Source organism: Penicillium diatomitis, assembly GCF_028827545.1.
Source record: "Penicillium diatomitis strain IBT 30728 chromosome Unknown utg000012l_segment0_segment0, whole genome shotgun sequence".
In the NCBI taxonomy this organism is placed as follows: domain Eukaryota; kingdom Fungi; phylum Ascomycota; class Eurotiomycetes; order Eurotiales; family Aspergillaceae; genus Penicillium; species Penicillium diatomitis.
This window is the reverse complement of record NW_026623184.1, coordinates 795,539-818,159: the sequence shown is the minus strand read 5'-3', so window position 1 is coordinate 818,159 and position 22,621 is coordinate 795,539. Positions and strand designations below refer to the sequence as shown.

Sequence of the window (22,621 nt, the reverse complement as noted above, 5' to 3'; positions counted from 1 at the left end):
ATACAACGGGTCCCGCGAAGTCACTTGTGGAGGTGTTGTGATGTGCAGGCTCCAGCATTTTGCACCAGCCGGACATGGGCTCCTCCCAATGGGTCATATTCTCTTTTAACTTTGAGGCTGGTTTGGCGCCAGATGTTTAAAAAAGCTTTCTTCCTCGGGCTGTGATCCTGGGTTTATTTGCCACTTGCACCTTGTGTTCTTTTTCTTTTTTTCCCTCCCTGCAGAACTACTTCGTCACGCAGGGATCATTCGTACCTTGGGACTAGGTACCAAGCAACGAAGAAGGTCTTCATTCTCCTTCTTCAAACTCCCTCTGCCGTTCGAATCAATTAGCAAGAATCATCGGTCAACGTGTGACTACTTCTGTTTGGGTTCTTTTATCGACCTTCGACGTTGCCGCATCCTCATCATATCTCTCTGAACCATCATGACCTCCGCCATTCTTCCGTCAACACAACAGACCTTGTCCTCCACAATGACCGCCTTCTCCAACCCCGACTCTCTGAAATCAACACCACACCCCATAATCTGCGTCACATCAGCTCCTGACAAGAAAAAGCGCGGCCGAAAAGGTCGCAAGGAAACCCTGGCCGGCAAAGACAAGAAGACCACGCTGGTGGAGGAACTCGGAGAAGCGCTGGTCGATCAGATACACACCATCACATCAACATCACCAAGCCCCCCAACTCGCATCAGCAAAAACGCCTTAGTAGTCGATCACCTTCGCAATGACTTCACCTCTTCCTTCACTATCCCCTCGTGCCCGGATTCACGGAACAGCAGCAGCCGCTCCTGTGCCAGCGACGGGACGACTTCCCGGGAAACCAATATCTCTTCTGCATCCACCCTCGCGCCGTCAGTAACGGGCACCAATCGACCCAGCACAGACTCGACCCAGTCGCGGCCCATCTTTGAGGATGAATGTCCTCCATCCCGAGTGGGAGATGCAGGCGCGGTCTTTTGCCTCGACGATTTTGCCACAATGACAACCATTCAGCGTCTGACGGCGCAGTACGGCCGTGTCGCCAACATGGGGATTCTGGACCCTAGTTATCGCTTCTTTGTCAATCGTAGTCACACAGGTGCCCTCTCCTTCAAGGTGCGTAACAAGGTCGCAATCGTGGGTGGCGATCCGCTCTGTGAACCTCGGATGATTCTCTCCCTCCTCGCCGACTTTGCGGCATATCGCCGCAAACATAAATGGGGCATTGCTTTTATGGGTGCCAGTGCCGACTTTGTCAAAGAGACAGCCCAGCCTCAAGGCTGGACCACAATTCGCTTCGGGACTGAGCGTGTGCTAAACCCGCAGACCAACGAGGTCCTCCTGGAACGCAGTGGGAAACGCATCGCTGTGCAGAATCGCCAGCTCCTCAACCCTGACAAAGGCGGCATCCGACTGGGGGTGTATGCGCCTGCGGTACACGGGACCGATGCTCAGTTGCAAGCGGAGCTAGTGAACATCTACGATTCATGGCGCGCCGAACGCAATGCCTCTGGGGGTCCCCAGGCGTTTATTACCGTCTACGACCCCTTCGCGCTCCCGTCCCTAATGACCTTTATTTACAGCCGCGGTCCGGATGACAAGATCAACGGCTTCGCCGCCCTGCGTCGTCTCGGAGAGGGAGGATACCATGTCGATCCCTGCATTGCCGCTCCCGGTGCCCCCAAGGGTATCAGCGACCTCTTGATCGTGTCGACCATGGCCCTCCTTCACCGTGCAGGTGTCTCGTATCTAGGCTTTGGATTCGAACCTTCGCACGCTCTGGGTGCGGAAGATGTCACCGGCATGTCTCGACCCTTGGCCAGTCTGACGAGAAAGTTGTATCGTCACACGTTCCAAAGACTGCCTATTCAAGGAAAGAAGGCATACAACGACAAGTTCCGGCCTGATGCGGAACAGGACTGTGGCCTCTATCTGGTGTTCCCGGGGGGTATGCCGGGTCCTCGACAATTCCTGGGAATGATCCACATGGCGAATATTAGCTTGAAGAAAGTCTTGGGTGCAGACCTCAAGGCATGGATGTCTCGCTCTACTATCTCGAAGCAGACTGAAGATGCGACTCAACTCACGGACAAGACCCAGACGCCTCAGAATCTGTCATGACCGCTACAAACCCCCCATTCTCTTAACACTCCATCGTTTGCCAAAGATACTTTGAGACGAACGAGTCCGCTTGATGATCCGAACCCCTACTCATCATTCTATCAGCCACATACCCTGATTATATCTTTGGAAACACTTTTCCCATCCTGTTTTCCGTCCAGGTCGACAAGTCGGCAACTTCTTTCTGCCTTGTCACCTTATCTTTTCTATCACCCTGGCTCTCTTCTTCTCATAACAAATGTACGACTCCCAGGACGGATTCTTTTCTTTTCTTTCTTTTCTTTCTTTTCTTTCTTTTCTTTCTTTTCTTTCTTTTCTTTCTTTTCTTTCTTTTCTTTCTTTTCTTTTCTTCACTTCGCCTTTTTCCCCCAGTTACTTCCCACTTCATGTCCAATTGCTTTTCATAATCTTGTTTTAGACTTTAGATGGGCATTGCATCACGCAATATTTGCTTGGCGTTGGTCTCGGGCACTTTTGGTTGAAATGTTATTCATGATGCATTTATCGCGGTAATCGGCACTCTTTGTTGACCCCTTTAAACATTCTTCTTTGTAAATCTCACGTGTATTATTGGTTTTCCTTTTACTTGCTTTTCTGTTGTTTCTGCCCATGTCTCTTGGTATCTTTATCAAGATGTTGTCAGTCGTCGACTGCGAGTATTCAATGGATTCTTATGAAATAGCTCTTTCCTCCCTGATCCCCTTCTTTTGACGGTAGATTCCATCTTTCTGGGGAGAACCATCCCTTAGTACAAGTAAATCTCCATCTGAGCTGCACTCGTTCTCATTCTAAACCGCCAAGGAACCCCATCTACCAGTACCTACTACCTAGTATGATCCTCGCTTCCACGTAAAGTACACATATATCCTCAGACTTATCAACCCCAACCAGAGAGTATTCACTCTTTTATTCTCCTCCCCCTCCCCCTCCCCCTAGCCAAAATAATCGCCGGAATTCAATCTCGCCGTCTGATAATCCAATCATCTCGTACGCTGTCCATGTTCACGTCCGAGTCAAGGACTCGGATTCGGGGTCTGAAGTGTGAGGGAATACACGACATGTGCAAGGGTCTGGATGGTGGGGGTTTGGCTTTGATTCTGGGGAATGTGGTTCCCTTGGGAGATGGAGATGGGAGGGTCGACGTGGTGTGTGTTGGGGGGGGCGATTCTGGTTCCGATTCGGCATTTTGTATTCTTTGGGTCGTGGGTGTTTGGGGAGATTAGGATTTACTTTGGGGGTTCTGGAGTGACGCTTGATAGAGGGGGGGGAGGGGGGATTTAGGTACAGGAGTAGGTGGAGAAGTTGAAGGACATGAAGGGCACACGAAGAAGAAGAAAAGTTATAATGTTTTACACGCCGACTCGGTCTTGAAGCGGAAAGACGGAACGACAGAAAGAGGTAACGCTATCAAGAACAAAGAAACACTATGCATATACTCGTTTCATTTCCTCGTCCGATTGGGACTTTATCATCCTTGATCGGGACCAAAGAGGTTTCTTCAGGTCATAGGGCCGTCACGACGAACGACCAAAGAGAAAGTCTTTGACGATGGGTGAGCTGGAGAATTCGGGATTGAGGAGGACACAACTATAAGCCCAGGATGTTAGTATCATGTTCAAGGTATAACCCCCCATATTTGAGCCGTATGACGGAAGTGCTCTGGGTGAGTTAACTCACTTGAGAAAGTACTCTAGTCCAACACGTCTGGTTTCAAGGAACTTCGGGCGAAATTTGACTGTCGTGTCAGATGAAATATTAATCTTCTGCATTTTGGGATACGTTGAATGACAGGTAGCAAGAACCCCGGAGTAGAGGGATACTGTCTTACATAGTACACTCTTGGGAGGAAGCGACGGTAGTGCATTTCTGGCATGAGGAAAGGCTGATGCAAGTCTTTGCCGAAGGTCATCAAATTCAGAGTATCTAGTTGTAAGTCAGTGCTGATCCTTGATGGCAATTGCACAGGGCATGATATGAGGAATTGCTCAGACAGGACGCGAACGTACCTCAAGCGAACAACAATCGGACCGCCCTGGTAAGGTGAAGGGCGTTAGCAAATGAGGCCAGAATGAGTCTTCGTCTCTTGAATCTCTCTTGAGTCGCGGCTGTGGTGTCATCTTACATCGAGAGTCTGAACTGTGCAGTTCCAAACCACATATGATCCTATTCCGCTCTTGCCTTGTACTACGACATGATCATCAATGGCGACACTCTTGGCCCATAATCCCCGACTTGTCTCTGAATTTGGGTCTGCAGTGTGATCTTCTAACCGAATGATCCTGCTCTGGGCAATTGAGCTCAACGATGCGCGGGAGACCGTCCGCTCATGGCGCTGCCAGAAGGGCGGAATAATTCCGGAGACAGGCCGGGAAGATTTGGAGCTAGGTGCAGGACTATTGATCGGCGAAGGGGCTGTATGTTCGAGATGGCCGTTTTGCAAGGTAAGGGTGCCTTTATCGCCACCGTCTTGGCTGCTTTGGATTTCATTCACTTTGTGATCTTCATGCAACTGGTTGTCACCGGCGAGGCCAGCTTTAGCGGAAGAGATATCCTCGGCATGTCCATTATCAATCGTGTTGGGAGTAGTCGCGAGGGAGAGCTTCGACACTGGCTGGGGCAGAACAGCTGCTGCCGGTGTCGGGGCTGTCTCTTCAATCACAGACTCCATCCATGAATATGAGTGGGATCAGACACAGGGAACAGGTTCAGTCTTTCCTTCGACGGTGTTGTTTATGGTCGTTTGTCTATCGCCTCACGTTTGCGTAGTTCCGAATCTAAAATCAAGAAGACCCATGTGTCAGCCATCTCGAATTGAAGGTTTGACCATGGTCCGGGTTGGCGAGGCACAGCTTGGGTGCGGTCAATGGTGGAAAAAGTTCCGATAAGGCACACAACGGTCTGGTCGTCCATCATTCTCATCCGAATACATGCTCCCCATACTCTGTATAGTGATTACCACAAACAGTGAAATGGTAACGTTCATGCCTGCATGTATGTCTCATGCAAAGTGCCGGGCATACTACATAGTGCGGGGAGAGCGACAAGAATAGAAACGGTCTTCGGTTCGCGCACGGGGTAAGTCCGATCGAAGGGTGGGACAGTGCTGATGTCTGCTGTTTGGGGCTATGTGGGCCTGATATGGAGAGTGTGAGCTTACCCTTGGAGTTTTGGGGAGAGTACAGTGTGAGTCAGGCTGGATGCTCCCTGTGGACAGGGTACAGCTGCTCGGCTTGGAAGACAGATAAAGAGACGGGGCAGACCGTCGATGGAAGTGTTGGAGTGTTATGGAGTGGAGGTTGAGATCACTCTTGAGCGGAGATAATCTTAGGTAAGCTAAAGACGGGATCGACGGGCGGCGATGTCATCATTCGCAATCTGGAAAAAGATGGGACGACCGCTGTGGATAATACTCAATAAGAATAAAAGAGATAGTTGTGTGTCAATCTAAAAATCTTCACAGTTGGACCCCAGCTGAGGCGAGCTTCAATACCAATCTGACAGAATTGGTTCTCCCTTACTGTGGACAGTGGACTGCACCAAGCTATCAACTAGTGTTTGGGATCGATTCTCTAAACTATATATTCCGCCGACCGCAATCGTGCACCCAGATATGACCGTCCACGTCAATCATGAACCTCCATGGAGGTGACCCTTGGAAAACTTTTGCGAACCTAGACTCCGTTACTGTGAAGAGGAAGGGAGTAAGATGAACACATGTATAAGTCTATAAGCTAACGATACCCTCTTGAATGACAAGTTGTACCAATTCAAGGTAGATACCTAGATCTTTCAACGTCTCCGTGGTACCTACCAAGGGAGCTCGACTCGGCAGGTTGACGAAAACTTTCCACTTTTGATCTGGAGTTGCTCTATATATATTGTTCCCGGTTGACTGAATGACCCGAATGGTTATCGACACATCGCATATTTTCGAGGGGTAGCGCAGTTTTACTTTTGCTCACATAAGGTAAGTCGTCGGTAAAAGGGTATCAAGATCTAATCCTCGAAACAAGTTCCAGTAGATCCAGTAAAAGACGGGACTAGTCTCACAATCACAACTAGTCAGTAGATTTCCATTCCGAGCCCAGTAAATTACATGATCCATCCAGATATTGCATTCCACTATTACTTGTGATGACTGGCTTAAGTCGACTATAGGACCAGCTCTGGGAAGCCGCCTCCAGTTTGCAGGTATCACCACACATTGGTATCACTGCTTCATGCGGTCATAGATGTATGCCCCCGTGTCGGATCAGTGCAGTGCATTTAAGTAAAGTGCAACTGCTATAGAGATGTATGATGTATAGCATTGTTACATCGACCTGGGCATGTCCTCAAGTCATGCGCTGATTGGCGGGTTCAATAGACTGCATGATGTGCAGTGTGACTTCGTTGGAAGTTGGGTAACCTGAGGGCAGACTTGCGTTGGAGGTTCTCTGATCCCCCATCACATCTTTCCTTTTACGGAAACTATGTCTCCCCTCCGCAACCCTCCCCTTCAGGGTCTACCCACCATTCTCCAGTGCTAGTATGGACACACGCCCCCTGTTTTAGGACTCCGAACGGCGAAAGATCGTGTCTCGCAAGATCGCCATCCAAGCCGTTTGTAATGGCTTTCCCCCGCCGGCCTTCTTATCGATCCACTCCCCCTAGTCCCGATCCGGTTCGTGTTCTCCATCGTGGTCGCTGTCCGGTGGCATCCACACTGACTGAGACCTCCCTTATCAAACCCTCCCATCATGCTTCTTTCGCCTTGAGCGGGGGATTCTCCACAAAATTCAAAGATGCACGCTTGCTTGCTGGTTTGGTCCTGCTGCAGCGGTCAGTCCAGACTAGCCGGTCTCTTTGGGAGCGCACTAGATTGATTGTCGGAACAGCTGTTAGTCGGTAGTCAGGAGGGCCGCGGCCACGCAAGTGGTCACTTTCGATATTGGTGAAAAGGGGCATCACGGGCACAGAAGGCTCGATCGAGCAAGGGCCGTGAGAAGACTAACTCCGAATAGGCGGATGATGGACGTGAGTAATCAATTTGGGACCGGGAGCCGGGCTCGATGGAAGTTTCCTGAGCGAGTTGGTTCTGCAGCCGAGATCCCCGGATCGGCATTGCCTCATGTCTCCTTTGGGTTAGCGCCTCGGAGCTCTCACCCACCAGCCACTTGTATGCTGATTAGGGGCAAATGTCAACAAAACACCATGTCTTGCATGACTGCGGTCAGCATCTCTCGCTGCCAGTCAAAGCCCTTCAACCTGGAATCTCAGACACATGGCATCCCTCATCTGAGCTGACTCTTGAGACACCCTCCACCTACTTACCACACAAGAAAAGTCCAGTCTCGAGTCCACTGGATCATCACTCGGTACATGTCGCTGGAAAATGGTGCAATGCTCCACTCTTCAGTAGGACGCTAGTGAACTGCCCAGCTCCAATTGGGAAACCTTGATTCAGTCAAACCATTCTGATAGGAGCACCGGGTTTCCGAGCCAAGTCCAAGCGCAGAAATGGAGAAAAAAAAGTTCCTCGACTGACAATTCAAACCACCATCCCTGTCCGAGACTGTGAATCTCTCAACCAGTGAGTATACACTTGGACTAGGTATGTGCTATGGAGTATGACTATGCAGTATGCACTATGTAGTATGTACTATGTACTTTGTAGGTCCTGTACAACTTTACAGCACAAACTTGATCCCGTGGCTCCAAAGGTATCATGCACATGTTTTGTATTTAGGACCCCAGAGGCAGATCGCAGATAGTGATACTAGATAGAAGCGTACTGGCTTCGGTTCATCGGTGGATCCCGCCACGACCTTAGCTCCAAGCAGTCAAGCACACCACTCCCTCTCTCTCTCTCTCTCTCTCTCTCTCCGAGATGAATACTCACAGATGGCGGTGATGGCCTCGTGATCGATCAGTCCATGCGACTCCACTCCTTGCTTTTAATAGCGACCTCCTCCACTCTCCGTCGGAGCCCTTTCTTTCCTCTGCACGTCCGATCTGCTTTGCTGCTGTGATCTTCCCCTATCTGACCTCTCCGATTTCCTCTGCTCCACAGTCCACTCTCAGTCGGTCGCTACCAAGCTTTCCCACCGCATCCCAATTGCCAGTGTGGTCTCACCCGAGCCCTTCCTCTTCTTGCTACTGATCATCCCGGATCAATCTCAAGCCTCAGCCTCTGGAACTCCAGAATCTCTTGCTGCGGTAAGTCATGACACGACGCGGTCTCGGCTCTATCCACCGAGTCTATGTACTGGTCCCAATTGGTGCTCCCTGCATTCCATCCTGGGCCCAATGGGGCCTGCGACAAACATAGAACCCATGCGTGGCTAGCCTTCAAACTTGCATGCAAACGCAACGCCTCCACTGTTCGATAGGACCACTGACATCTTACTCCTTGAACGGGTCTCCAGATTTAGCTGTTGTCCATCAACTCTCCCCTGTCACATCATTCCCCCGAAACTATCAGTTTCCCACCTCTTCTCACCCATCATGCTGTCCCGTCTCTTGTTGGCCCTGGCCTCAACTGCTGCCCTGGTGAGCAGCCAGAGCATCGACCCTAGCACCGTGCCCATCGCAACACGTCGTAAGTGATACCCTCGTAGAGTGTGGTATCAACTGCTTGACGAGCCTTGATCCCCCCCCCCCCCCCTTCCCCGGTCAGAGAAGACCGAAGATGTACTGACAACATCCCAGAGTACTGGTGCAACCAGCAAGAGTCCGTTTGCCCCCTTCTGTGTCTTCAGATTTCCACGGGCAAGCCCGTCGCCAATGACTGCGATGCGGTAAGTTTCAACCTATCCTTTGTGTTCTCCACAGCCCTCGCCAAGGTTCATTCAATCGTGCTGATGGTCAACGCTTTCTCCTCTAGAAAACCCTCGACTACCACTGCATCTGCAGCAATAACATTACTCCCAATGCTTCTCAGTACTCTGAAACCATGCCATACTTCATCTGCACTGAAGCCAACAACCAGTGCGTCAACCGTTGCTCCGCAGCGGACAGCAGTTGTCAGTCTCTATGCCGCACCCAGCACCCCTGCGGTGCCCAGAATCCCATCCGTGTCAACGTGACAACAACCGCCTCGACTTCGACTGCCTCAATGACCGCCACTGGTAGCAACACTGCCACGGGCACCGGTACTAGCGGTGCCAGTGGTGCCGCTCAGTCCCACGAAGCCACCGGTGGATCTGCCCGAGTCCAGCTGGGCGAGATTAGCCAGATCTACGGTCTGGGTGTTTTGGTCGCCGGTGTTGCTGCTGGGTTTGCGGGTTTGCTTTAAATAGCGGAAACCGAGAACCGCGAAGTGGCGAAACTCCCGTGACTGCCTCGTTGCTGGCTCTGTCTCTCCATAGTACATTCCCGCTGAAATCCTGCACGCGCTGGTGTTGAGCACAGCAAAGAATTGTTCCCTTCCCAAACCACGTTGGCTTTTCGAGCAAATACTGGACCACGGTGTTTTTTTGGCCTGCATTACTTCGAATTTATCATGTCTGCTTTTCTTATCTCTCCTTTCTATTCATTTGGCATTGGCGTTGAGCGTTGCTTTTTTTCCCCCTGTTCACAAACAGTCCACCTGTCTATTTGCTATTTGCTAATGAGTTTGATTATTGAAAATCGAAACACACTGATGTGCCTAAAAGTTGCTTCTATGTCTCAAGGGCTCGAAATGCTAATGCCAGTCGAACCGAGCACACTGACCCGTGTATCTCTAACTCCATCTCACACGATACAGTGCTCACAGAGCATGCCATCTCACCCCATCTACATCTTCGCCCGAACCTTCGCACTATCCATCCGCTGTCCCTCGTCATCCTGCTCCGCAACCTCCAGACTAGGGAACCGCGCCGGCATGATCCGCCGGGGCGTCGATCCCGGAACCACCGCGTACGCCGAGAAATCCGTCACCCCGCATTCATCCCGCAGAAAGTCCTCATCGGTGTCCAGACGGCCGTTGACTGTGGCCGGGGAAGCGCGCAGCATGGCGAGAATAGCATCGGAGAAGATGGTCTGTCCGAACATGGAGATTGGAAATTGAGTAGATGTGGAGGGAAACAAAGAGGGCGCCTTGGCAGGGTTAGACGTACCGGTTTGCGAAGATCGTTCTTGTAGGTCTGGTCGTCGGATTTGTTGAATTCGGTTGCGGCGGACTCGATTGCCTGTTGAGTGTTGTCTTTTTTTCAGTGATCTTCTTCTCCCCACTTGTGAGGCTCTCGTTCGACAAGAAGATGAGATGTACATACCACGGCGGGCCAGATCCCCGTAATCGCCATCTCAGTTCTGTTCTGTCGAACAAAGTCCATACCCAGACCCTTGACCAGGACGCTCATTCCAACTTTCCCTATTCACCCAAAGGAACCCCCTCCCCCATTAGTCTCAATCTCATCCCGTCAACACGGACCAGCCCTCCACGCCGATGTGAGTACCGAAAACCTACCCATTGCATAGCCCGTCTTCCCCCTGAAAAACCTTGAATAAATCGGCGGACAAACAACCACAATCCTGCCCCTCCACCCATTCCTCTCAAAAGCCGGCAACGACGCCTGCACACTCGCGTACAGCCCCTCCGGATTCACCTGCTGCATAAGCCTGAACCTCTTCAGCGGCGTCCCCTCCACAGACGACCACCAGATCGCCCCAGAGTTGTACACCAGCACATCGAGGCGGCCGAAGATGCGTAGCGTCTGGGTGACTGCGTTGGCGATCTGCGCGGGATCGCGAACGTCGACGGCGACGGAGGAGGCCGTGCCGCCGAGGAGGTGGATCTCGCGCTCGACGGTGGTGATCGTGGAGGAGGGGGAGTTGGGGTCCGGGGGAAACGGGTGCGTTGTGTCTGGGTTGGAGGTGGTTTTGGCGGCGAGCATTACTTTTGTTCATTGGAGGGGCGGTGCGGTGTTAGCTCGGTGTGTTAGGATCGGTTCATATGTCGTGTCAATTGGGTTTACACACACCTGCGTAGCCATTCTTCGCTAGGTTGATGGCTATCTGGCGACCTATGCCGCGGGAGGCGCCTATGACGAGAGCTACAGGTTGTGACGATGCCATTGTTGTTGGACCAAGTCGTGTCGACGCTGTTGCGGCTCGTGTGAAATAATATAGTTGGGTTCGATATAGAGATGAAATTGGGGATGCGGAGAAGACCAGTGCGGGGAGGCGTTTCGAGGTATTTATCGTTGGTCAAACACCAATCTTAGCTCTACCGCGGGATTTCCTAGAATCCGACTCTGAGGAAAATTAGCGAAATACGCAACAGCAACTGACAATAGCACAACGAATCAAACCGTGATGACCCGCTTGAAGGTTGGTGGAACGTTGAGTATGTCCGAAGTGTCAAATCGACGGATACGACGGCCTCGGCCTATTTATTGATTACTCGATCATTATTATCTCGGTCGGAACGGAGGTATGATGACTGTATGGTGCTCTCCTCCGAGGCCGGGACGAGACCGAGGTGAAGGGAAAAGCCTCGGGCATATAGCTTTTCAATTCATAGTTTTAGTCGGGCTGGGAAATTGTACTTTACTGCGGTGATTACTATGATTGCAATTTTGTGAACCCGGGGCTCGGAGATGATGATGTAAATGATGCTCAAGCGGGCCCGAGGAGACTTCTTGTTGCATGATTCCTCGGTCAGGCTGGCGTTTCATTGGAGCTGCCGATGGATATATGGCAGTTAATGATAACTCGGTCTAGACTCAGATCTGGTCAATGACATTGTTCGAATGTGACCTTGAGTAAAAAAAAATCATGGACATTCATGACGCCGGCTTCTCCAATCTGAATCAAAAGGGAGCTGCCAGGGTATAGAGTTCACCAGCTTCATCATGACCATCTCCTGGTGGACCCTCCGGATCTTATCGCGGAGGCTGAAGTGGCGGCCTGCAAAGCGGTCATGTTCTGCCCGCTTTTCCCCAGCTCCACCAGCTACCACAACCCAGACCGTCAACATCATATCCTTGAACGTCCCCGAGGTTGTGTCTAGTTTGCGCAGATCGATGATTGTCACTCGACTCATATTGCCAATCTTTCTCCCCCAAGCTTGAGAAAAACGACCATCTCTCTTTCTTCCCCCCACAGGCCTCGTCTAAGCTAGTCCTGCGCCTCTGAGGCAGTCCGAGCTCGATGGACACCCTTCCCGATGCTTTCCCCTCGCAGGGCCGATCTGCCGCTCCGTTCGCCTCAGCATCGCAGAGCACATCTAATCAAGGATTTCCCGCTCCAACAGAAAACACAGAACCAGCTCCTCGAATCAAAGTGCACGGTAGGCCTGGCTCTCCTACGGCACAAGCATGGCACTTGCCCCGCAGCCCAGAAAGAGAGAGCACCTACTGACATTCAATCAATCTATAGATCCTCCTAAATTTGACCTCGAATCTTATATTGCAAATTATGTTGGTCAGTGGCTTCGCCTCCGTGAATATACATCTATTGTGCTTTCTGACGTCCGACATTCTAGGTCGCACACGATTCAACCGCTTGTACCTGATCGGAACGACATCGACAGTCCTCTCTACTGAAGCTCTGAAACTGGCCATTGCAGAGGCCAAGTCAGGAAAAGATGTTGGTCGATATGAAAAAGCAGTCCGTGCGTTGGCGGAAGTCGCACCGACTGAGCCTGAAGCTACTCTCGATACGGCCTGGGTTCAAAAGGTGCAACGACAGGTTCAAGCCCAGTCTGAACGGTTGGAGCAAGAACTGCGGGGATACAAGAACAACTTGATCAAAGAAAGCATCAGGGTACGCCTCAACGTTTCCAAGGGTTCTCACCGCGGCAGTCGCATTCTAATTCGCATCCACTAGATGGGAAATGAGGATATCGGAAATCACTACTACGAAACAGGCGACCTGGTCGCTGCCTCCAAAGCGTACACCCGAATGCGCGATTACTGCACCACACCTAACCACATTGCGTCGATGCTTTTCAAGCTCGTCAACGTCTCCGTCGAGCGCGGCGACTGGCTCGCCGTTCAATCAAATGTCCATCGCTTGCGCACGGCTCAATCAAAACCCGAGGATCAACAGAAAAACCAGCCCAAAGTCAGCGCTGCCCTCGGTCTTGCCCAGATGCACTCAGGCGCGTATTTAGATGCCGCAAATAGCTTTTTGGCCACCGATATGAGCCTCTCCGATACCTTCAACGAGGTCCTCACAGCCAACGACGTGGCTGTCTACGGTGGTCTGTGTGCGATGGCATCAATGGATCGGGAAACTCTCCAACGTCGTGTCCTCGACAACGGCTTATTCCGGAACTTTTTGGAACTTGAGCCGCAAATCCGCCGGGCCGTTGCGTTCTTCTGCAACTCAAAGTTCCGACCTTGTCTCGACATTCTAGAGTCCTATCGAACAGACTATCTTCTTGACCTCCATCTCCAGCGTCACGTTTCTGATCTCTACCATTCGATTCGCACAAAGGCCATCAAACAATACCTGGTGCCCTTCAGTCGCGTAACCTTGGCCTCCATGGCCACCATCTTCGCACCCGAGGTGATCGGCGGTGAAGCACAGCCCACGAGCGTCTCCTCCCCCTTTGTCCAGGAGATCATCCAACTCATCCAAAAGGGAGTCCTAGAAGCTCGACTCGACCTGGAGAAAAACGTCCTGGTCTCCAACAAATCCGATCTACGAACGGAGGTCCAAGAACAAGCCCTCGAAAGTCTTCGCGCATTCAATCAGGAGGCGCACTTACGGATTCTCCGTGCCAGCGTACTCCAGGCTGGGTTGGAAGTGAGAGACGCCGAGGCCGAGAAGCGAATGCGTAAACAACAGGGGCCGCCCGGTAGAGCTTCAGAGAGGCTTGCTCGAGGCGCAACGCGTGCCTAATGTGTGACCGAGGCGCTGTCTCAAGTAGACCCATTCTCCAATCGAGAATGAAAATGCCTGGCCAAGGCCTGGCATCATAATGAAATGAAACGGCTTCATGACGGACAATTTGAATCTTGATAAACTGCCTCCATTGATCCGGCTGCACGTAGGAGGAAGATTGTCTTCCAAGGACCCCGGCCAGCGAGCGGGAGGATCCCGCGTCAAGTAAAGATCCGCATGATGGAACCCTAACGGCAAGAATTCGTCCATGCGTGTGATGAAAGTGTGACCGACCTGCCTACCCTCGTATTCATCACTTGCCGCCTCTCATCCCCGTCTAGTCAAAGACAGAACACCCTCCTAGGCTGTCCAAAGGCCTTCTGGTCTCACCCTGTGACTAGTGGTCCAAATGGGGCCTCGCACGCTGGTTGAACCTTATGTCGTGGCATGTCTGTCGAATGGCATGCGAGTCCCTGGATGAATGCATGATTCAGCTTCGTTCGTGGAAGAATGGAGGAGGAATGTTTAAATGATATACAGGAATGCTTGATCTCTCTCCTTTGCTGGCTAAAAGGAGCAATGGAAAGCTGTCAGAGAAGAGCAGCCGAAGAGACTGCTTGTTCATCATGACACGGATACACTATTCGAAAGTGATATCTGCCGGGTGCCTACGTTGATAGGACTCCATGAGCGAAGAATCGAGGGAAGAACGCTATTCTTTGGGCTACGGAAAGACCTCTGGACTATGCATTGCGCTGATATGCAATCAATTCTTCTCTGTTTGGTGGCAATGCGATATAGAACGGACGAAAGGACCCCCGCAACACAAATACTTGGATTCTCTGGCGCTGTCTTAGACCGCAGGCCAATTCAACTGCTAAGAAAAAAATTAAAGCGTACTCTTCTTTCTGCAATCGCAAACATCGACTCCGTTCATACCCGGTGTGGTCATCGGCCTGCACATCATCACCCCGTAACTCGGGCTGTTGTTAAATCTGGTGCATCTTTCAACCGAATCATCACATTGTGCCGGCCACGAATTCAAAGCCACGCCGGGACAGGGGCAGACATGATGATGGCACTCGACATGGCGACTTGTACCTGCACAGTGGAGACGCCGGAGGCCCCGTTGCGGGTTGAAATCGGCTTTTGAGCGATTTGAGTGACGGGATCTTTTGCGTCTATGGTGTTTGCGAAGCGGCTGATGGTGCGGTTCTAGGCGTGCTAGTTGAGACTGTCCTCGTTCTGAACGCGGTCTGGATTGCGAGCATCTCAAAAGGCTGGATTCTGATGGAGTCTCGCGCCGGGGCAAAAGAATGTTAGAAAGCTAGTTCGAAGTCTGTGCCAGTGCATGCTGGCTGCGCTGGGCCTCGACCAAAGTTGAGGGAGTGTGCCTGCGGTGGGAATGACACAGGGCAAGATCATCTATTGCTCTGTCGCTTGCTCCTTGTACCTTGACCTCAAGCCACGACTAGGGATCCTTCCCGGCTTTGACAGTTCCTGATCGCACGGAAGTATTTCGTGCCGGCCGTCATGTGGCATTGGCATATTCTTCACGTTAGTTGCAGGGCGCTTGGCCGATATGCAAAGACTCGTCCTGCCGATCATCGGCGTTGTTGAGTCTTTCGAGCGCGCAGAAGACCAGGATTCACCAGTTTGGAAGGAAGCTTCTTTGGCGCCATATTCGTTAATCCATCGTGATCTCATGCTCGCCGTCCCATGTTCACCCCTGCACGCAACACTCACGAGATGAGGGTTACTGGGAAGACACAGATTATTCGGATAGCCAAGTGTCCCAAACTTTGTGATAGCCTCCATGTAAAGGAAACAGACAGGGGACTCTCCTCGCCAGACAGCGCTGACTGGTATATAAATGTAAATCCTGACGCAGATAGCCACTTATCGACAACACTTAAGCTTATGCTGATCCAGCCCGCCTGACGAGTGGAATGAAGGAGGAACGGTTGGGCCTAGCAAGGCGATTATCAGTTGGGTGATGATGGTCGCGCAGCCTATGTCTGTGGTGAACACCAGTCTAGTGTCATAGTCAGGAAATGGCAGATATTCCGCTTTATTCCAAACTCGTCTCCGACTGAAAACATTCTCTGCGTCATGGACCCATGCTCACGTACGATACTTCTGCCAGAATCGTAGAACGTATGGATACTGTCGACTCCTTCGGTACAATACGCTGATCCTTCGAGGAGAATTCTCGAGCGATCCTAATATTCATTGTAGCCGCTCTGGGTGAGGGCGAGGGCGAGGGACGGGTGCTGGAGCAGTATGTGAAGGTCTCGATCTAGTAATAGGTAGTCCTCTGAAGAAAAGACTTTCGATACGAAGAGCCGGTGGTGAGAGTGTGCATACCTCTCTTCACCGCCGAAATGATATTGTGCCGGGGCTCAAGCTGATCCTATCATACACGGCGATGAGTGAGAATTCCTACTCATTCAAGCAACTAAATGGACACACCGTTCTAGATTTGGTCTTCAATGGGTTGTTTTCCCTCTAGTTTGCTTCCGCAGAAGAAGCCATAAGCTTACCGAGTTCCGATCTTACTATCGCGTGGAATGTGACCTTAGCGGCTCAGCCCTGAAAATGCTTGCGGTAGGGTTCAATGCGACTCGCTTGAAACCCGGGCGTTCCGCTTGCATCCAAGGTTATGAGTTTGAGGGCGACCATTAAGCAGCAAAGCCCACTGTCAAACTACGACTGTGGATGCAGACTGACGATCGTGGACCCTCCTACAGGGCATGGAGACTCCCCCACACTTTTCCACCGCCACAGAACCTAAATGGCTCGGACCCTTGAAGATCTGGATAAGTTTATCAACCTCGTCAGAAGTGTTCCTGGTGATGGCTGTTTGGTATTACACGAACGAAGCAGGCCGATTCTCTCATCAAACCCCCAACCAAACCCAGGCATTGGACCCGTTGCGAACTTGCGACAATTCAATCAGACCCCGCTTGCCGCGCAGCAAAAGAAAAGGATAGCTGATCGCGGGCGGTGACCTCCACTTTTGCGGAGAGATCGGGAGCAAAACAAAGTCAGCAAAAAAACAAGGATGGCCTACATCACAAGCAAATATGACCTTGACTCCACCATTCCCTTCACCGGCGAGAAAGCCGAAGAACCCTGGCTCGATGTCTTCGCAAAGGGAGACGCCAGCCTCGCCATATTCGAAGTCTCCACGTGCAGTGACAACTCAGTCACCTGCCTCTGAAGATGCGGTGGATCCCTCCTCCGCAGACGATGAAACTGTGGGATCCATTTTCGACGAAGATGAAGACTATCATTCCGACACCTCAAGCTTCACGGCCTCTTTGCTTTCTGGAATCGAGGAGCATGTCTATGAGAATGGGCGACGATATCACTCCTATCGAGCGGGCCATTATGTCCTGCCAAATGATGAGCAGGAGCAAGATCGGCAGGATTTGCTTCATCATGTTCGCAATCTAGTCCTTGAGGGCGCACTTTTTCGTGCACCACTGCAAATTGATGCAGTCCAGCGCGTGTTGGACATTGGCACAGGGACTGGAATCTGGGCCATCGATTTCGCAGATTGCTATTCCCATACCGAGGTCATCGGCACTGACTTGAGCCCCATTCAACCATCATGGGTGCCGCCGAACTTGCGTTTCTTAGTGGACGACGCAGAATCCCCCTGGTTGTTTAACGTCAATCGACCATTCGACTTTATCCATGCACGCGACCTGGGTGGCGCTATAGCAGACTGGCCCCGTCTTCTGGCACAGGCTTATCACCACTTGAAGCCGGGAGGCTGGATCGAATTACAAGAATTTGAAGTCACGCTCAAGTCAGACGACGGGTCGATGGATCTGGCGCCCACCCTGTGCGATTATCTTCACTACCTTCATAAGGCAAGCCTGGCGTTCCAAAGGCCCATGAATATTGCCGAGGGTCACCGGCGACGCTTGGTGGATGCGGGATTTGAAGAGGTGAAGGACGAGGTCTACAAAGTACGTCGGAATCCCCTCCCTGCACAACGTGGTTTCGGAGATCGACCCCCGGAAAGCATCCTTTTGTCTTGACTAGAGGGTTGCACTGCATTCTTAGTACTTTTGTCGGAGCGGCGGGGCTAACTTTACACGATGCGGGCCTTTCCGTGCCTTCGGTTGTTTCTGATTAGGTTCCATCGAGTGGTTGGTCCACTGATTCTGTCCAGAAAGAAATCGGACGCTACAACCTGTGCTCGTTGTTGATGGCGGTCGAGTCGTACTCTCTTGCGCTCTTCACTCGAGTGCTTGGCTGGTCGAATAATGAGACCCAAGTGTTTCTGGCCGGCGTCCGCCGAGACTTGCGGAACCCCGAGGTTCACACCTACTGCAATCTGCATGTGGTCTACGGTCGCAAACCGGATATTTGCGACACTACTTGACGCTATTTGAATGCCATGAGACAGTCGGGCTCAAGTCAACTGATTGACGCACGCCAACACCGTCAAGAGATGATCTTTCCCAATCGCGTCCAAGACCGAATGCACCCTGCACGAAAGAGACTTGCTCTGTCATGGCGCCGACCGACAATGATTATTGTTGGTGCTCGTCTGTGACGACCTTGCGCCTATATTCAGCACGGAAAAGAACTCCGATCAAACATATGATTTCGATTTGTCGCAAGGACCCCATGCTGTCTGCGCGAGGTTTTCTGATAGGCATGCAACCTGCATACATATTCACATCCACCTGACTCTATTTAGAACAATGACCGAGTGAAGCAGTATGACCCAAAAGTCCTGACTCAAAACTCCTCGTCCGGTAATGTCGCCACCACTTTGCCCCTCTTATGAGGACCATGACCCTTCACTTTGTGAAGGAGTCCTCAACCTGCATTTTGGAAGAGTCTGATTCTTCTTATCATTGTTTGATCCTGCCGCCGACTATTTTATCAGTTTTAGATGTTGCCGTTGAGCATGTCTTTTGATATTCTCACCTGGGGAGCTGTTGCGACAGCATTGGTAAGTCCACTGCCTGCATCGCTAGTATACAGTTGGTCTTTGTACATTTGTCCTGGCGTGCTCCCGTGACTGACCCCATTCTGTTGCTCATGGTAACTTCAGACTCTATCGGCGGTCTTGTACAAGGTTGTGTACGAGCTGTATTGGTCGCCGCTCGGCCGGTTCCCGGGACCGAAGCTTTGGGCGATCACCCCCATCCCGAGTCAATTGTCTGTTGTTAAGGGATACAATCACCTGGATGTCCTGGCGTTACATGAGCAATACGGTCCAGTGGTTCGTCTGGGTCCCCGTGAGCTCGCTTTCTTCACGGCCCGTGCCTTTCGAGATGTTCACTTGTCTCGACCGGGCGGATGTCTACCCAAAGATCCATCGACTTATTCCCCCACGCCGAATGGGGTCGACAACGTAGTAACGACTTTGAACCAGGTCGTTCATGCACGTCAGCGAAGATTACTGGCTCCTGCGTTCTCGGAGCGAGCTTTGAAAGAGCAAGAGGGTCTGATCATGGGCTACATAGACACCTTGATTGCGAAACTGCGAGCGCAGGTCCAACGAGGATCATCAGTGGTTGATATGAAAGATTGGTTCAACTTCACTCTCTTCGACATCACTGGCGACCTGATGTTTGGCCAATCATTCGACTGTTTGAGAGACTCGCAGTTGCACTCATGGATCGGGTTGACGTTTGCGTCTGTTCAGTATCTGTCCATTAATGCTGCAGCAAGACAATTCCCGCTGGTCTCTAAGGCTCTTGACGCCATGATCCCGAAGCATTTGAAGCAAAAGTCCGTGGATCATTTCAATCTAGCAGCGCGTCGAGTGGATCACCGTCTCGAGTCCAACACTGCCCGACCAGACTTTATCTCTGCTTTCTTGCAAAACGGCCTCGGCACCACCAATGATCACGATGGAAAGACAACTAAGACAATGTCACGAGCGGAGCTCCACGCCAATGCTTTTATGTTCGTGATAACTGAGCGAGATACTCTGTATATGATCTCGATAGTACAATTTGCTAACCGGCGATTTCAGACTGATCATCGCTGGAAGTGAAACGACTGCAACCCTTCTTTCGGGCTGCGTCTTTTTACTTTGTTCTCATTCCGAAGTCATGCGCCGCCTCGTCGCCGAAGTTCGGTCGTCCTTTGTTTCTGCAGATCAAATTACGTTTGAAAGCACGGCCGGACTGCCTTACCTTGGGGCGGTCATTGAGGAATCCCTTCGGATGTACCCTCCTGTGGCAAACACTGCCTACCGACGAGTTCCAGCGGGCGGCCTAGACATCGACGGCGAATTCGTGCCCGAAGGGGTAAGTGACCATGTATCTATCATGTCTCTTTTTGCTCGATGAATGCGGACTTACATTGAACGGCGCAAATGGACATAGGCGAGGGTCGGTTGTCACCATTATGCCTCAAACCGATCATCCGCCAATTTTGCGCTTCCACATGACTTTATCCCGGAGCGGTGGCTAGGAACCGATAGCCGTTTCGTCAACGACAAGAGGGATGTACTTCAGCCCTTCAGTCTTGGGCCGAGAGGCTGTATAGGAAGACCGTGAGTGAAATCCTTTCCCTTGCATGCTTCCCTTGCTCACGGGAGGTGTATTCCCTGCATACTTTATCGCAGCTGACACTGTCATCGGACGGCAGCCTGGCGTACTGCGAGATGCGATCAATCTTATGCAAACTGCTTTACAATTTCGATATCTCCCTCTGCCCGGAGAGTAAGAACTGGATCGACCAGCAGGCGTTCACTGTTTGGAAGAAGCCACGTCTGGCAGTGACACTGCGGGATCGCTTCGAAGATGGTATGGGAGCAAGCGTTTGACTTTGTTAGCCAGGACATGTTATTCTGTGGGATCAGAACATGCAAGATAATGCAGCGAGAATCAGCCATAATCTTCACATATAAGATTTCTTTTCGAGATTCAATGTACGACATGGTACTTGGCCTTCCATTTGTTGCTTCCCTCCATCGATTCTCCATGGACAAGAGAATGTCCAGCTGCTCTCCATGCCCAGTGTTCCCACAAATTTGCTTGACAATCTCATAATTCGATCCGTCAGGGACCTCCTTGCTCAAAGGCTCCTGTTCCGTCGTCTCGCCCAAACTTAGTCTTTCCAGTATTTTCACATTCCTCAAGACTCGACTCGTTCTTGCAGCGATCCCTGCCAGCATTGCCCTCCAACCCGTAACGTACATCTTGCGACATGTTCGAGCTGACCATCCCAGCCGTATCTCGCGCAACACTATACCGGTCGTACCCACAGCGCGCAACAGGCTAAGTCTTCCTGACATCTACGATCCCATCGTGAAGCACACTACCAGCAATATGCACACCAATCACCTTCCCGATCACGGCGTCCACAATCACCCTGATCCCGCAAACGCACGGTAGCCATGATACCGTCACTCGAACTTGACCGGTGCCTCTGTGACCATGCGTCCCATCGACCAAAGTAGCCTCTTCTTTGGTCAGCCCGCAGAGCTCGAACTCGTCGGCGCCGTGGGGAGTCTGTTCAGCGGTGATGATGAGTACTTTGCGCAGATCCCGCGTCGCTAGGGTTCTAGACGAACGGACCGGTTTCTTCGGCGTTGATGACGGTGTCTCTAGTGAGACCTTGTCTGGTCTGGTTGGAAGAGAACGTCACGTATGCTGGGTCGGAGGTGAGGTTGTTGAATTGTGGGGAGGGCGCGAGATTGCATTGGCCTTTTGGGTTCTTGGTCGAGATTCGGCCAATATGTTGGGGGATTAGGACTACACAGGTCTTGGAGATTGGGAAGATGTTGGCTGTGGATGGAATGTGGTGTTGGCGAGGATGTTGTCGGTGTGTACGTACAGAGACGATGCTTGAATGGGAGCATGGGGTAACCGGAAGCCGTGCTCGGTGCCTCCGGGCTCGTAGAGCATTGTGTGCAGAGAGGTATATGCGATCGGGGAGAGTATGAGAAGATGAGGTTGCTAGTGGGTGCTTAACTGAGATCTGGGTAGGAGCGCGGGAATTTGCTCCTCTCTTTACGCATGGCCTTGCTGCAATAGTGTGATTCGCATGCAACACCGCAGTCCGTCTTTCAGCTCTCTTCGCTGTACAAACTCAAGTCGAACTTGTTCTGGTTGTGCGAGAGACGCCGCTTGGTGATATCCATCTGAGCAACATGCTGGAGATTACTCGCAGTGGAGCGAGTGTTTTCCCTTTCGTGCCTGCTAATTATATCAGGCCAGTGTCTGTGGAAGACTTGGTTGATCAGACTGTGAATCGAATGCTCGATCTGTTAGATTTGGATTCTGGGGATTTCGAGGGATGGAAAGGATGGCAGACGAAGTCGTCGCTGTCTTTTTGAAATTGACTTGGTATTCCTCCACGATTTGGCATTTTTTGTCTTCTGGGATCTTAATACTAGTTACCACTGCATTAAATTGAAAATACACTTCTTGATGACCCAGGCAAGAATACCCTGCGAGACTGTGGATTGCGTACAAAAGCGATGGCTTATCTTAGTGCGAAGCGAGTAATATGATGTTATCTTCCCGTGAAAAGGTGATTGCCAGAATTTCCATGTCACAAAGTATTCTCTCGACCATGAGCGGACTCCGCAGCACCAGCAAATGTGAGAAGTCAATGCGGTCATGAAGCGTCCAACGCTCTAGAATTACCATGAGATTAGTTCAGCAAGATATGACTCCGCTTGGTGTCTCGATGTGGAGATCCTGACAGGCTGCCAGAGTTCCAAATTCCTAC

At 51.4% G+C, this 22,621-nt stretch overlaps 8 protein-coding genes across 8 annotated transcripts; 5 read left to right on the top strand and 3 right to left on the bottom strand.

The window, feature by feature from the left end:
• Positions 1 to 427: 427 nt before the first annotated feature.
• ergS lies at positions 428 to 2,104 on the top strand (the record flags this gene model as incomplete). The annotated part of the gene is made up of 1 exon (XM_056937793.1): positions 428 to 2,104. The coding sequence occupies one exon, from the start codon at positions 428 to 430 to the stop codon at positions 2,102 to 2,104; it is 1,677 nt and encodes a 558-aa protein (XP_056786885.1).
• A 1,514-nt stretch (positions 2,105 to 3,618) lies between these two features.
• Positions 3,619 to 4,772, bottom strand: N7539_008192 (PX domain-containing protein YPT35; the record flags this gene model as incomplete). The annotated part of the gene is made up of 5 exons (XM_056937792.1): positions 3,619 to 3,691; positions 3,782 to 3,867; positions 3,933 to 4,050; positions 4,111 to 4,136; positions 4,227 to 4,772. The coding sequence occupies 5 exons, from the start codon at positions 4,770 to 4,772 to the stop codon at positions 3,619 to 3,621; spliced, it is 849 nt and encodes a 282-aa protein (XP_056786884.1).
• A 3,818-nt stretch (positions 4,773 to 8,590) lies between these two features.
• N7539_008191 (uncharacterized protein) lies at positions 8,591 to 9,380 on the top strand (the record flags this gene model as incomplete). Its single annotated transcript, XM_056937791.1, has 3 exons — positions 8,591 to 8,684; positions 8,795 to 8,883; positions 8,970 to 9,380. 3 exons carry the CDS (start codon positions 8,591 to 8,593, stop codon positions 9,378 to 9,380), a joined length of 594 nt encoding a protein of 197 aa, XP_056786883.1.
• Positions 9,381 to 9,862: 482 nt separating this feature from the next.
• On the bottom strand, positions 9,863 to 11,143 carry N7539_008190 (uncharacterized protein; the record flags this gene model as incomplete). The annotated part of the gene is made up of 5 exons (XM_056937790.1): positions 9,863 to 10,108; positions 10,186 to 10,257; positions 10,342 to 10,439; positions 10,536 to 10,964; positions 11,050 to 11,143. The coding sequence occupies 5 exons, from the start codon at positions 11,141 to 11,143 to the stop codon at positions 9,863 to 9,865; spliced, it is 939 nt and encodes a 312-aa protein (XP_056786882.1).
• A 1,077-nt stretch (positions 11,144 to 12,220) lies between these two features.
• On the top strand, positions 12,221 to 13,918 carry N7539_008189 (COP9 signalosome complex subunit 1; the record flags this gene model as incomplete). Its single annotated transcript, XM_056937789.1, has 4 exons — positions 12,221 to 12,359; positions 12,449 to 12,493; positions 12,555 to 12,835; positions 12,899 to 13,918. 4 exons carry the CDS (start codon positions 12,221 to 12,223, stop codon positions 13,916 to 13,918), a joined length of 1,485 nt encoding a protein of 494 aa, XP_056786881.1.
• A 3,068-nt stretch (positions 13,919 to 16,986) lies between these two features.
• On the top strand, positions 16,987 to 18,299 carry N7539_008188 (class I SAM-dependent methyltransferase; the record flags this gene model as incomplete). Its single annotated transcript, XM_056937788.1, has 2 exons — positions 16,987 to 17,880; positions 18,051 to 18,299. 2 exons carry the CDS (start codon positions 16,987 to 16,989, stop codon positions 18,297 to 18,299), a joined length of 1,143 nt encoding a protein of 380 aa, XP_056786880.1.
• A 534-nt stretch (positions 18,300 to 18,833) lies between these two features.
• Positions 18,834 to 20,708, top strand: N7539_008187 (cytochrome P450; the record flags this gene model as incomplete). Its single annotated transcript, XM_056937787.1, is given in 6 exon segments — positions 18,834 to 18,878; positions 18,911 to 18,970; positions 18,981 to 19,840; positions 19,911 to 20,187; positions 20,266 to 20,435; positions 20,531 to 20,708. 6 exon segments carry the CDS (start codon positions 18,834 to 18,836, stop codon positions 20,706 to 20,708), a joined length of 1,590 nt encoding a protein of 529 aa, XP_056786879.1.
• A 454-nt stretch (positions 20,709 to 21,162) lies between these two features.
• On the bottom strand, positions 21,163 to 21,792 carry N7539_008186 (uncharacterized protein; the record flags this gene model as incomplete). Its single annotated transcript, XM_056937786.1, has 2 exons — positions 21,163 to 21,511; positions 21,722 to 21,792. 2 exons carry the CDS (start codon positions 21,790 to 21,792, stop codon positions 21,163 to 21,165), a joined length of 420 nt encoding a protein of 139 aa, XP_056786878.1.
• Positions 21,793 to 22,621: the final 829 nt, after the last annotated feature.